This window comes from Chlorella variabilis, assembly GCF_000147415.1.
Source record: "Chlorella variabilis unplaced genomic scaffold CHLNCscaffold_3, whole genome shotgun sequence".
Taxonomy (NCBI): Eukaryota; Viridiplantae; Chlorophyta; class Trebouxiophyceae; order Chlorellales; family Chlorellaceae; genus Chlorella; species Chlorella variabilis.
This window is the reverse complement of record NW_005435085.1, coordinates 1,107,303-1,117,839: the sequence shown is the minus strand read 5'-3', so window position 1 is coordinate 1,117,839 and position 10,537 is coordinate 1,107,303. Positions and strand designations below refer to the sequence as shown.

The 10,537-nt window shown below is 64.0% G+C and overlaps 1 protein-coding gene across 1 annotated transcript; it reads left to right on the top strand.

Moving 5' to 3' along the window:
• Positions 1–4,583: 4,583 nt before the first annotated feature.
• On the top strand, positions 4,584–6,901 carry CHLNCDRAFT_140622 (hypothetical protein; the record flags this gene model as incomplete). The annotated part of the gene is made up of 7 exons (XM_005850855.1): positions 4,584–4,957; positions 5,161–5,251; positions 5,392–5,628; positions 5,756–5,848; positions 5,992–6,230; positions 6,386–6,649; positions 6,823–6,901. 7 exons carry the CDS (start codon positions 4,584–4,586, stop codon positions 6,899–6,901), a joined length of 1,377 nt encoding a protein of 458 aa, XP_005850917.1.
• Between the last annotated feature and the right edge of the window lie 3,636 nt (positions 6,902–10,537).

The window sequence follows — 10,537 nt, the reverse complement described above, 5'->3', positions numbered from 1 at the left end:
CTCGCAGCTCCTCCTTGGTCACCGGGCGCACTGCGGCCGCAGCGCCTTGCAGCAGGGACTCAAGCACCTGCTCCACCGTCTACTCTGCTGGCTGTGCACCAACACCCGCTCCGGCAGGTGCTGCCGCCGCCGCCGCGGCCTGCTGCCCGCCACCGGCGCCCCGCCGCCCTGCAGTGCAGGCGGCAGTAGAGGCAGATTTCTTGGGAACCTGCAGGCACATGGTTTCAAGGCCTGGCTCCCCGCCAACCCACGTTTCGGCATCGGCAAAACTGATCAGGGCTGGCGCCCTGCCCTTGGGCGCGTTGGATTGAGGTAGCTGTGCTTGAGATTGAAGCTGGCGTCTGGAAACGAACGTGGGGGAGCGGCCCGTCACTGCAGATAGAGCTTCAAGCGGAGTCCCCCCGCGTCAGCAAGGGATGTGCCTCGATCCAAGCTGCCACCAGAAATGATCCGTGGTGCGCTGCCCATGGCCCTAGAACGATGTGGTGCGCTGGACCAGGGCTCTCGCTGACGTGGCGGCGGCAAGAGCAAACCTGCTGGTTGCCCACAGGGCAACAACCGCATGCCCACAGGGCAAGATGCCAACAAAATTGAGGTGCCTCGCCTATTTAAAGGGTCGCCGCTATGGTCAGCGCATGCTAGCCAAACAATGCTCGCCAAACGCCACGTCAAACCGGCGCCGCTGCGCCCCGCCGCCACGACCAACCCTGCTCAGTTGGTTCATGCACATCAGCAGTTCTGTAAAGAGGTGAAAGGGGGCAACCAGATGCTGAAATGCCCATGTAAGCATGCTCAGGTGCGCAGCAGCATAATGTTAACAGCTGGCGGGGTTGAGATTGCAGCGTTGGTTTAACCTTGGACCACTCCTGCAGCGTCCCAGCCCTCAGCAGTCATCAGTAGCTCCTGCCAGCCTCTCCACTATGCTGGCCCCCTGCAGAGCACAAGCCCCGCCGGCAGCAGCAGCAGCAGCCAAGCTGCTGGACTCACTGCTGCTGTTGGCCTGCGCAGTGCTGATGTTGGTGCCGCAAGGGGTGGCCGGGCAGATGACGTCGCCACTTGCGGGGCAGGGCAGCCCCCGCCTGGAGACACGAGACGTGTTTGTCAGCTGCTACCTTGACCGCCTTCTTCGCGGTGAGAATTGATAGCTACAATGGAAGAGGGGCAGGCCTGCCTGCAGGCGAGGAGGGAGGGCGGGTGTGCCACTGAAAATTGGCCTGGCCATCTCCAACCCGCTGCTGCGCATGCATGCAGTGGACGACCAGGTGTACCACCATGCTGGTGTATACATATTTTACCTTTCCTGGCCTGACAGCCAGGCCTACTATGCAGTGCAGAACGCCACGGCAGCGGTGGAGGCGGGTACGGGATGGCGGGCATGTGCCTGCCTGCCGGCGCCCCGTCTTCTGTGTCTGCTTTGCCGGCTCGGACTCGGTGTTTGGCTGGCTGTGTGCGTGCGCAGGGGAGCGTGAGTGCCAGTTCCCCTGCACCGACTGGACACGGAACGTCAGCTGCTGCGACGGTGAGGGCGACGGGCGCTGCCTGCGTGCGGGAGCGGCTGCATGACGTCGCATTGCATTTTGTCGATCGCAGCCCTATGCTGCGCAGGCATCTACATCCCCTCCTTCTTCTTCCGGTGAGCTGCTGTGCTTCAGTACCATGCTCCTGTCGGTGCAGGCTGCGGCGCTGCTGCCATGCCTGTCCACTGCGGGGGCACCTCCCAGCATGCATCGTTCTAGGTGCCATGCCCCTGCCGCTTGCAAGCCACCCCTCTGCCGCAGCAATGCCCTGGCCTTCCCCCAGGACCGCGCCACCGGGTACAAAATCTACACTCTGCCCCCGCCCAACAGCAGCGTGCTATGGACGCAGGTGGTGCAGGGTGTGTGGTACCAGGTGCGGCTGCTGCTGCTGCCGCACCTCCTGCACCCCCGCCCTGGGCCTCCGCACGTTCCCTGCTCGGCTGACCTCTGATGCTGCCCCCCGGTCTGCTCTGGCCTCCATTCTCCAGCCGATGTCGCTATCGCACTTCCCCTTCGACTCCTTCGACCTCCTCCTCGCCCTCGAGTTCCTGGACACCAGCCAGCCGCCGCACGCTGGGGTGACCGTGCATCTGAGCAGCGCAGGCACCCACCTTTACACGTGAGCCCCCGCCCTCCCCACGCACCCCTAAGCACATGCACCCCGCATGCTGTCCTCTTGCTCTGTCCATTGCGCCATACACATTGCCAATGCCCCTGCTTCCCCTGACGCTTCATGCTGTGCGTGCTACGGGCAGGTACGGGCAGGGCGATGACGTTAGCGACTGGAGCGTCGAGAACCTCAGCCTCTCGCTGATTGACAACATCAATTCAGTCAGCTTCTTCAAGGCAAGGGAGATTTGCAATTGCATGCTGGCCGGCGCCTTGGTGTCCCGCTGTCTGCACCACCTACTGCTGGCTCGCAGCCCCCGTCTCCCCCCCACCACACCACACCTCTACAACCACCATTGTTGTCGCGCACCCACACCCACCCACCGCCGCACATGCCACAGTCTACCTCCATTGCACCCAGCGACCCGCTGGACCCGCTGCCCCTGGGCTCCGGGCAGGCCGCAGTGCTGCGCTCCAGCCTGCCCGGGCTGAGCAGCGCCAGCGGGGGCCACGTGGTGCGCATGCTGTTTGTCAAGGTGCTCATCCAGCGCTTCTGGCGCTATCACCTGCTGAATGCCATCCTCCCGGTGCGTGTGCGGGCCTCACATTGTCTGACCATCCGTTGACATGCTCAATGGGCCTCTGCCAACGCATTGCGTTCTGAGCTGCCTGAGCAGGTGGCGCTGCTGGGCTGGATCGCCTTCGTTGTGTTCTTCATCCATCGCAAGGACTTGGCCACGCGCCTGGGTGCCACTGCTGCTTGCCTGGCTGTCTGCGCCTGCCATGATGCCCTGTACCTCCCTGCATGGCGCGCTTCGCTGCGTGGCCTGGTCCTGGCAGCCTGCTTATAACGCTTTTTTTGGCGCTGGCGGCCGTCCCAGCCAGAAACTGCTGCCAGTCCCCCTCCCCGATGCAAGCAGGGAACCCACCCCCATTGGTTCACCCCGGCCCTTACTTGCCCATTTGTTCTTTTCCGCCAACCAACTAACAAGAAGTTACGGCTTGCCCACCAAGCAGCAGTTCTTCCCCACTTACTGCCTTCGGGTTCTGATGGCGGTGGAGTCGATCGTGGCAAGCTGGGGTCGTGCCGCTGCCTTAATCATGCATGCTAAGTTCTGCCTGCCTGCAGCAAGCCTGGCATCCGCACCGACGCGCGTATGCAGGTCCACCTGCGCCATGCAGGTCTATCACATCGAGACGTGGAAGGAGATGGAAGAGTGCGCGCGGCAGCGACGCCTGGCGCACGAGCGCCACCTGGGCAGCCGCAGGGCGCGAGCAGCAGCGGCGGGAGCCGCACAGGCAGAGGCAGCGATTGCGAGCGGGGGCAGCCTGGGTCTGCCCGGCAAGCAGCCGGAGGAGCTGGAGCATGCCGGCAGCGGCCTCAGCGCTGGCAGGGCCCACGCCAGGCAGCCAGGAAAGCTCACACGCCTGCAGGTGTGGCACTTGGCGCTGCGCATGCCATCGGCTTCGCGACTGCCGGCATGACGAGGCTCATGCAACATGGCCCCTCCCCTCCCCCTCTCCCTGCACTGTCATCTGCCTCAGAGCCTGTCTGCCAACTCCGCCTACGATGCTTACGTTGCCTGGGTGGTGGACCGCACGTCGCTGGGCCTGCTCTTCCTGCTCTGTGAGTGCCGGCCGCTGGCGAATGCCGCGTGCCCATCGTGCGCCTGCAAGGCGCATCCCAGCCCCCTGAGCCCCTGCACCTGTGCACTGCTCTGCACACCCGCCTGCTTGCCTGCAGACAACCTGGCAGTCATCCTCATCTTCGTGCTGCAGTCGGGCTACATCGACCTGTTTGCCGGCTTCTGAGCTCTGGTGCGGCAGCAGAGCGGTACCGGACTCCTGCCATGTCCGTCCTGCTGTCAGCGCTTGAGGGCTCCCAAATGTCGGGCAGATGCCTTCATGTCGGGCAGATGCCTCATGACTATGATATGCCCGTGTCTGGTACAGGTGCAGGGGTCTCATGGAGCCATCTCACCTCCGGCAACCATGACTGCAAGCCCCGCCGCAGAAACCAGGCATGGAGGGGGAGCGGCGTCATCGCCCGCCTGCCCCCGGCCCCTTGCCTAGGCGGCGGCGGCGGCGGCGGCGCTGCTGGGCGCCCTATGCAAGAGCGGTGCCCAAGCAAATTTAGCTTCTTCGCATCGGCTCCGACATCACGGGGGTAGACTCGTGGCACTTGGTCAGAAAAAGTTTCCCACCGCCTAATTGCCTGCTGTACCAATCCATTCGATTCCCCAGCTGGCCAGTCTCTCCACACGCGCCTAGAGAGCTGAACCAACCGCTTGGCTATCAGAGGCTCCACTGCCCCACGCTCCCCGACACCCCGACAAGCTACTGCCCACGACGGCCTGGCCCTATCACAAGCAGCCAGGGCAGCGGAGGCTGCCCGTGTAGCTGGATATGGAGCCCACCACATGGGCGCTTCAGGATGCGGCGCATGGGGGCCGTAATATGCTGCTGGCAAGCATCAGCAGCAGCAGCAGCGACCAGGGAGGGCCCAGGCCTCCCCGTCTGGCGGTGCGCCTGCCAGGCCCGCTATCCGACCTGAAGAACGCGGTGCAGCGCCGCGGGAACCCCTCTCCAGGCGGCACCAGCCCGCGGGGGCGCCACCCACGGCACCACGTGCTGCCCAGGCCCGACCTGGGGGCTGCCGGGGCCCAGCTCCAGCGAGCGGCGGCGGTGGCCGGCGGCGTTCTGGTGGCGGCGATAAGCCAGGCGGCGCAGCGCCTGGCGAGCGCGCGCCCTGGCCGCGGATCCCAGACCCTGCCCTTCTACCAGAGCTTCAAGCTGCCCTGGAACGCTGGGGCACGCAGCGGCTCGCGCAGGTGGGCAGCCGCCGGGAGGCGGTGGGAGGCTCTCGGCAGCAGCGGTACGGGTTGGCACGCGCATAATTCAAACGGGGCGTGGCGTCAGCAAGCTTCCTGGCGCTGGGCTTCCCTGCACACCCTGCTGCCAAGTCGTCCTTGCCATGCACTGACTGGCATGCTGTCTGCGTGCCGCGCCCCTCATTCTGTCTGTCCGCTTGCAGGGCCTCGCGCGAGGCGGCCGCACTGGCCAAGGCGCTGTCGGCGCGAGGCCACGAGTACGAGCGCACGCTGGATGTGCGCGCCGCGGTGCAGGTGAGGTCCACCCGGCCTCCTGCACGCACCAAGGAGACGGCAACCTTCTTTGCAGCGCCTGCCTGCCCCGCACTTGTCCGCTGCCGCACCCGCTGCACACGGTTTGAAACGCGCGCCCCTGTTTCCCGCCCCACCCACAGTGCTTCGAGGAGGCCTGCAAGCTTGTGCCTGAGTCGGCTGCCTACCTGTCCATGGCGGCAAAGTGCTGGAGTGACCTGACGTTTTACTACGATGTGCGCTCCGACCGCGAGCGCCAGCTGGTCAACCTCAAGGCCATGGAGTATGCGGAGAAGGCGCGACTGGGCCTCGCCGCTTGCCTGCCTGGGTGGCTGCAGCGCGGGATGGCGGAGCGCAGCAGCTGCGCCCGGTGCTGTGTTGTGCGAGCTGCGCGTGCGGATATCGCTGGCAGTTGGGTAGGTGGCGGGAGGTGCCATGGGAGCGTGCTGCTCAGCCCCACGCCGCTTGCCTATGCCGTGGCCGGCCCGCCTGCCTGCCCGCCTGCAGTGCATCGAGGCACACCCGCAGCTGGTGTATGGCCACGTAGCCATGTGCATCAGCAAGGGCCGCCTGGCGCTGTTCACCGACAACAAGACCAAGGTGGGTGCAGGGTGCGGTTTGGTGGCGGGTTGGCATGGGCTGACGCCCCAGGGCGCTGTCTGTCACATGCATGCATCTGGCCAGCGGCTTGCCCTCCAGCCCTGTGCGTCACACCGGTGGTGCCGCTTGTTGTGCTGGCGCAGGTGCGGCTGGCCAAGGAGGCGCAGCAGTGCGCCTACACCGCCATTGAGTGCGACCCCGGCAGCGACGTGGCGCACCACCTCATGGGGCGCTGGCACTACGAGATGGCGCAGATCAACGTGGTGCTGCGCACCCTGGTGCGCATCATGTATGGGACGGCGCTGGCCCCGGGCACGCGCCAGGATGCGCTGGCCTCGTACAGGCGCGCCGCCCAGCTGGCGCCCGGCCGCCTGATCCACAAGTGAGCCTGGAGGAGGGGCGGGGAGGTGCTTTGCAGCTCTGCAGCAGTGGCGGGTGGCGTCCAGCTGGGGTGCCGTGACATGCCTTTGAAATGCGGGGACGTGCGCTCCGCGGCGAGGCGTTTGTCAGCACCACAGCTTGACGTGCTGGCTGCAGGGTGGAGGCAGGGCGCGTGCACTTGGAGCTGGGGCAGGTGCAGGAGGGGGTGGAGCAGCTTGAGGCTGCGCTGGTCTGTGATGTGGAAGACATTAATGCATGGCACACGCGCATGGATGCCGAGAAGCTGCTGGCCCAGGTCCGGCGCCAGCCCTGGCAGCAGCCCAGCCTGGTGCCGCCGCACGCGCAGCAGGCGGAGCGTGGCGCGGCTGCCAGCGGCGGCGCCGCTCCAGCCGCCTCCATCTCCACCGCGGCGCTTCTCAGGTGCGTGCGGGGCTGGGGGGCAGCAGCCTGGGCTGGGCGGGGTGGACATGGGGGCACGCAGGCGACGCTCGTGTGCTGCCCGACTCCCCAGTGCAGGCTGCTAGTCTCCCCTGTTGTAGTACGCTCTCCCCGACCAGACTAACCACCCCGCTCTGCCTTCTGCTGCTGTGCAGCGGCCACCGCCAGCCAGAGATTGTGCAGGACGCGCTGCTGTCGGCTGGCGCCATCCCGCCCCCAGCGGCAGCAGCATAAGCCCCAGGCTTGCCGCCGCCCCTGGAGGCGGCGACATCGCACATCAGCCTTGGTAGTGGCCGGCTCGCACTCGCCTCCCAGCAGCACAAGAAGCTGCGCGCAGGCGGCGGCAGGCTCGTGATCTGCCGTGCACCCCCTTTGCTACCAGCTACCAACACCATCTGATGAGAGCATCGTCATTCATCATGTACTGCTGTTTCACCAGCCGCACAGATGCTTTACTTGGTCTACATACAACCCGAGCCTGTCCCACATGCTTTGCCTTGCTGCACCGGCGATCAGGCACCCTCGCACGGCTGCTCAGGACTGCTATCCTGCTCCATTTGCCGTCTCCATTTGCCGTCGCCGGCACGCACCTTCTGGAGGCAATGCACCCCGCCTGCAAACTCACCCCCATTTCATGTAGCGCCCGTCTACCTCCCCCTCTTGCTTTTGGCACTCTTCTCCGTTGCCCTGCTGGGTGCTTTTTTTCTGGCCGGCCGCGCCTTCCCCCTCGGCGCGCCCAGCCCCCTCTGGCACCTGGCCTCCACGGCCCAGTCGCCAGCGCTCCAGCTGCGGTTCCTCTTCTGTTCTCGGTCTTTTTCTCTTCGGTGTTTCGGGAGTGGAGTTGCTCTAGAAAATTGCCAGTCTCTGTCGCCTCGCGCCGCTTGCATGTTTCTGCCGCCGCAAAGCAAGCTGCCCTACCAACAGCAGCCTGCGGCATCCATCAACATGATATCATTTGTACATCGAGAGGTTCTGTGAGCGCATCGATAACCGCATCGATATCCGGCGCCTGTGCGCCGCCGCCCCCTTTGCTCCCCTGTTCTTTTTGGCATGGCTTCCATGCCAGCTTCTTGTAGATAGGCCCCTAGATTGTAAGTCACAGCAACAGCGAGTAGGCCAGGTGGCGGTGATACGGGGCGATGTTTTAATCAGGAGTTAGTGGGGATGACAATATGCCACTCTGGCTGAAACGGCGAGATGGAGCTTGCTCCATGCTATCCGGGTGTCCACAGGCGGCGTGACGCTGATGTGGCCCCAGGGCGACACTGCCTAGGTTTGAGCACCACCTTGTCGACCTGCAATGACCTGCGAAAGCTTATAGCCCATTTCAAAATCACGCACGCTTGCGATCGCACGTCTCCGACTCGTGCGAGCGAGGTGAGCAGGGGTGCCTGCTGCTCTGCCCTGGAGCTGTGCTTGTGGGCTTGGTCGAGCCTTGCTTCCAGCAGCGTCTACTTTCATACTAACACGCTGGCCTTCCGCCCCTCACTGGCGCGTGCAGCGCCAACTCCACTGCTCCTGTAGCCATGGTTTGCCGCCGCACATTTGCCGCCGCTTTCTTGGTGCTGGCAGCCAGCGTATGTGCGCTGGGCCGCGCCCAGCGGCCAACAGAAGAGCACCCGCACTACGTGCGGGCGCTGCTGGCATCGCCAGGTTCGGTGGCGGTCATCTACAGCGGCGGCGAGCTCGTTTGGCGGTCCTGGAGTTGGGGGATTTCGGCGCTGAACCAGAGGGATGAGCGCGCCCCCATGCCAGGCAGGCAGCAATGCCATTTGGGATTGAAGAGTAAAGTGTACAAAAACTGAAGGTCCCCCATTGTTTGCAGGGGAGCGCTTTGCGCTGTGCCTGTCGGTGCAGCCATTTGGCGCTTTGTCTCTAAAGTCAAACATCCCGTTCGCGCTGGACGCCACCCTGGGCTTCTTCATGAGGGGCAGCGGAAACACCAGCGCCGCCGCCCTGTCCAGCCTTGAACTGCAATTCGAAAACAGCAGCCCAACCAGGGGCTACACAATAACTCGCACTCTGTCGCTGGGACAAGTGCTGGAGGGGCAGGCTGGCGAGGGCAAATCAAAGGATGGCCTCCTTGCGGCCATTGCTGCCGGTTCATGGACCCCGGTCAAAGTGAGTATGCGAGACTTCCTTCCTGACGCCTCGGCACAGGACGCCGGCGGCGCTCATAAGGCCGACCGTCTGACGATTGGCAGCTGCTTACAGAACATGGCTGGATGCTCCAGCGACACCCCCAACCTCGATTTCTGTGCCGATCGGATCGTGATGGTCAGCGCGGCTTGAGCGCCAGCCAGCTTGGGGAAACGTTTACAGCATTGCCTGCAACAGGGCAGCACTCGCACTCTATCCGCATTCCTTGATTCATTCAATCAATCTCGCCGTGTAATCAACCAACTCCCAACCACCGCCCACTGCCGGGGTTAGCACCAGCAACAGAGAAGCAATCATTCATTCACCACCCTTGTCTCCTTGCTGCTCATCTGCTTGCTGCTCTTCCTTCTGCTCGTTATGCTCTTCTTCCTGCTGCTGCTGCTTGCCCGCCATGCCTCCCTCCTCCTCTGGCGCAGGCACTTGCGGCTGCGCAGGGGGCTTGAGCAGACCAGGCCGCCGCCGCTGCATTGGCCGCTGCGCCCCTGCTACCTGCCCTTCTTCCTCCCTACTCCGCTTGTGTCCCCCGCCTTGTTGCTGCTGCTCCTCTTGCTGCTGCTGCTGCTGCTGCTGCGTGCCATTCATGCCAGGCGCCACTGGCGTGCCACCAGTTTTCTGGAACACAAATGCGGCAAAGAGGGAGCTGGCGCGCTCCAGGCTGGGGTCACTGTTTGGGAAGTGGGGCTTGAAGTGCTTCAACGGCTTGCTGGCGTCAGCCTGCAGGAGGGTGGGCAAGCGGCACATCCGAAGCCATGCTGGTTGGCTTGTTGGCTCACATGTGCCAAGAAGGGAAAGGTGCTGGAGTTGTCAGCTTGCCCACAACTGGCTGACACATGCCCAAGACGTTGAAACCTTGCCTTGCCTTTGGAACTAACCCACGTGCTGCCTTCCAACCACCGGCTTGCCCCTCCCTACCTCCTGAAACATGCGCGCCAGCTGCGGGTCGCCATAGTCGAGCACTGGCTTGAGGCCGTACTGGGCCGCCACTCCTGCCAGCACATTGCTGTACACCAGGTATTCAAAAGAGCCCTTGGTGCCCTTCTCGCCTGCGTGGGTGCCATGCTGGTGGTGTGGGAGTCGTGTTGGTGGAGGCGGCAGGGCGACACATAGCAGCAACAACTCAACAATTGGCAACAATACTGAGAGGCTCTAGCGCACCTCCCGTCACCGTGTCGCCAATGGCACAGATGTACGGGCTGCCAAAGCACTCCGGGCCACCTTGCCAGTGCGCCTCTATCGTCAGCATAGGCGACTTGTAAATCCTGTGGCTGCAGGCGGGCGGGCCGATGCAGACGGTGAGCTAGCTGCAGAGTGTGGTGCAGCCAGACCCTCGCCTGCTCTGCTCCCCCACCTTTTTATGCACTCGTTGACGCGCTTGCCGTCGGGCACGGTGCCGAAGAAGTAGCCGCCATCCTTCAGGTTGATGGACACGTTGTGCAGGAACTGCACATGGCAGGGGATGGCCATGAAAGCGTTCCAGCGATGTTGGAAGTATGGCAGCCCCAGCCAATCTGACAGCCAGCAGGCGGCCTCCCACAGCACCTGCTTCAGCGCCTGCTCTGTAACGAAGAAGTAGTGGATGGCAAACATGCAGGTGATGACGTCATACTGCACCGCCTCCTTCCACTCTGCCGTCCCCAGCAGCGACGAGTCCACAAACTCGTACCGCAGCTCCTGCCCGGGCCGCTTTTTTACCGCCTCGGCAAATCTGCA